At 53.9% G+C, this 3697-nt stretch overlaps 1 protein-coding gene across 1 annotated transcript in view; it reads left to right on the forward strand.

Annotated features, from left to right (window-relative positions):
* LOC149980667 (TBC1 domain family member 1-like) overlaps positions 1 to 120 on the forward strand; it is a 129982-nt gene extending 129862 nt beyond the window's left edge. The window contains 1 exon segment of the mRNA XM_090188256.1: positions 1 to 120. This exon segment is cut by the window's left edge and continues 614 nt beyond it. Coding sequence (XP_090044382.1) covers positions 1 to 55 — 55 coding nt within the window. The 3' untranslated portion in view covers positions 56 to 120.
* The last annotated feature ends 3577 nt before the right edge of the window (positions 121 to 3697 follow it).

A 3697-nucleotide genomic window follows, 5' to 3' on the forward strand; every position in this document is an offset into this window, starting at 1 on the left:
GACAGCGATGTCCTCCCCTCTCCTCCCTCATCCACTGGCTCTACCAGAACACTGAATCCTCTCCCAGAGGACTGTTCTCCTGTACTAAACTGGAGAAATGGGGGGGGGGGGGGTGGGGGGGGGGGGTTCTCTGTCCTCTCTGGGGCGATACTCCACACAACAGTCCCACACAGTTACTATTGCAGCCAGATGTCTCTCTGCCTGTCTGTCTCTCTGCCTGTCTGTCTGTCTCTCTGCCTGTGTGTCTCTCTGCCTGTCTGTCTCTCTGCCTTATTGCACAGTCTTTGCCATAGGAAACATCTTGTACACTATATATGCAAAACCAAAATAAAGGGCTTCCGAGTGGCGCAGCGGTCTGTCACTTTTATAGTCCCTGGTTCGAATCCCGGCTGTATCATGTCCGGTCACGATTGGCCCAGCGTCCGGGTTCGGCGATTGGGAGTCCCGTAGAGCTTAACGATGGGCCCAGCGTCCGGGGTCGGCGATTGGGAGTCCCGTAGAGCTCAACGATTGGCCCAGCGTCCGGGGTCGGCGATTGGGAGTCCCGTAGAGCTCAACGATTGGCCCAGCGTCCGGGGTCGGCGATTGGGAGTCCCGTAGAGCTTAACAATGGGCCCAGCGTCCGGGGTCGGCGATTGGGAGTCCCGTAGAGCTCAACGATTGGCCCAGCGTCCGGGGTCGGTGATTGGGAGTCCCGTAGAGCTCAACGATTGGCCCAGGTCCGGGGTCGGTGATTGGGAGTCCCGTAGAGCTCAACGATTGGCCCAGGTCCGGGGGTCGGTGATTGGGAGTCCCGTAGAGCTCAACGATTGGCCCAGCGTCCGGGGTCGGCGATTGAGAGTCCCGTAGAGCTCAACGATTGGCCCAGCGTCCGGGGTCGGTGATTGGGAGTCCCGTAAAGCTCAACGATTGGCCCAGGTCCGGGGTCGGCCGTCATTTGTAAATGAGAATTTGTTCTTCACCGACCAGCCTGAAGTTAAATAAAGATTTAAAATAAATAAACAGATTCACAACAAACCAAAATACTGTCACATCTGCTGTAATGACAAGGACAGTCCAGACAAAGCCCTGGACTCCAGCCCCCATGATGCCCTGCGCCACACTGACGGGAGAGAGAGGGAGGAGACAGAGAGAGACCCTTCCCCCTAATGGTTGAAGGGTAGGTCATACTATCTGAGGGGAGAGAGAGAGACCCTTCCCCCTAATGGTTGAGGGGTAGGTCATACTATCTGAGGGGAGAGAGAGAGAGACCCTTCCCCCTAATGGTTGAGGGGTAGGTCATACTATCTGAGGGGAGAGAGAGAGAGACCCTTCCCCCTAATGGTTGAGGGTTAGGTCATACTATCTGAGGGGAGAGAGAGAGAGACCCTTCCCCCTAATGGTTGAGGGGTAGGTCATACTGAGGGGAGAGAGAGAGAGACCCTTCCCCCTAATGGTTGAGGGTAGGTCATACTATCTGAGGGGAGAGAGAGACCCTTCCCCCTAATGGTTGAGGGTTAGGTCATACTATCTGAGAGGGGAGAGAGAGAGACCCTTCCCCCTAATGGTTGAGGGTTAGGTCATACTATCTGAGGGGAGAGAGAGAGACCCTTCCCCCTAATGGTTGAGGGGTAGGTCATACTATCTGAGGGGAGAGAGAGAGAGACCCTTCCCCCTAATGGTTGAGGGTTAGGTCATACTATCTGAGGGGAGAGAGAGAGAGACCCTTCCCCCTAATGGTTGAGGGTTAGGTCATACTATCTGAGGGGAGAGAGAGAGAGACCCTTCCCCCTAATGGTTGAGGGTTAGGTCATACTATCTGAGGGGAGAGAGAGAGAGACCCTTCCCCCTAATGGTTGAGGGTTAGGTCATACTATCTGAGGGGAGAGAGAGAGAGACCCTTCCCCCTAATGGTTGAGGGGTAGGTCATACTGAGGGGAGAGAGAGAGAGAGAGAGACCCTTCCCCCTAATGGTTGAGGGTTAGGTCATACTATCTGAGGGGAGAGAGAGAGACCCTTACCCCTAATGGTTGAGGGTTAGGTCATACTATCTGAGGGGAGAGAGAGAGACCCTTCCCCCTAATGGTTGAGGGTTAGGTCATACTATCTGAGGAGAGAGAGAGAGAGACCCTTCCCCCTAATGGTTGAGGGGTAGGTCATACTATCTGAGGGGAGAGAGAGAGACCCTTCCCCCTAATGGTTGAGGGTTAGGTCATACTATCTGAGGGGAGAGAGAGAGAGACCCTTCCCCCTAATGGTTGAGGGTTAGGTCATACTATCTGAGGAGAGAGAGAGAGACCCTTCCCCCTAATGGTTGAGGGGTAGGTCATACTATCTGAGGAGAGAGAGAGAGAGAGAGACCCTTCCCCCTAATGGTTGAGGGGTAGGTCATACTGAGGGGAGAGAGAGAGAGAGAGAGACCCTTCCCCCTAATGGTTGAGGGTTAGGTCATACTATCTGAGGAGAGAGAGAGACCCTTCCCCCTAATGGTTGAGGGTAGGTCATACTATCTGAGGAGAGAGAGAGAGACCCTTCCCCCTAATGGTTGAGGGTTAGGTCATACTATCTGAGGGGGGAGAGAGAGAGAGAGACCCTTCCCCCTAATGGTTGAGGGTTAGGCCATACTATCTGAGGGGAGAGAGAGAGAGAGAGAGGGGAGAGACAGGGACCCTTCCCCCTAATGGTTGAGGGTTAGGCCATACTATCTGAGAGGGGAGAGAGAGGGACCCTTCCCCCTAATGGTTGAGGGTTAGGTCATACTATCTGAGGAGAGAGAGAGACCCTTCCTCCTAATGGTTGAGGGTTAGGTCATACTATCTGAAGGGAGAGAGAGAGACCCTTCCCCCTAATGGTTGAGGGGTAGGTCATACTATCTGAGAGGGGAGAGAGAGAGACCCTTCCCCCTAATGGTTGAGGGTTAGGTCATACTGAGGGGAGAGAGAGAGAGAGAGAGACCCTTCCCCCTAATGGTTGAGGGTTAGGTCATACTATCTGAGGGGAGAGAGAGAGAGACCCTCCCCCCTAATGGTTGAGGGGTAGGTCATACTGAGGGGAGAGAGAGAGAGAGAGAGAGACCCTTCCCCCTAATGGTTGAGGGTTAGGTCATACTATCTGAGGGGAGAGAGAGAGAGACCCTTCCCCCTAATGGTTGAGGGTTAGGTCATACTATCTGAGGGGAGCGAGAGAGACCCTTCCCCCTAATGGTTGAGGGTTAGGTCATACTATCTGAGGGGAGACAGAGAGACCCTTCCCCCTAATGGTTGAGGGGTAGGTCATACTATGTGAGGGGAGAGAGAGAGACCCTTCCCCCTAATGGTTGAGGGTTAGGTCATACTATCTGAGGGGAGAGAGAGACCCTTCCCCCTAATGGTTGAGGGTTAGGTCATACTATCTGAGAGGGGAGAGAGAGAGACCCTTCCCCCTAATGGTTGAGGGTTAGGTCATACTATCTGAGGGGAGAGAGAGAGACCCTTCCCCCTAATGGTTGAGGGTTAGGTCATACTATCTGAGGAGAGAGAGAGACCCTTCCCCCTAATGATTGAGGGTTAGGTCATACTATCTGAGGGGAGAGAGAGAGACCCTTCCCCCTAATGGTTGAGGGTTAGGTCATACTATCTGAGGGGAGAGAGAGAGACCCTTCCCCCTAATGGTTGAGGGTTAGGTCATACTATCTGAGGGGAGAGAGAGAGAGAGAGAGAGGGGAGAGACAGGGACCCTT

Source organism: Oncorhynchus mykiss, chromosome 10 (genome assembly GCF_057628025.1).
Source record: "Oncorhynchus mykiss isolate SJ-2025 chromosome 10, ASM5762802v1, whole genome shotgun sequence".
Classification (NCBI taxonomy): Eukaryota; Metazoa; Chordata; class Actinopteri; order Salmoniformes; family Salmonidae; genus Oncorhynchus; species Oncorhynchus mykiss.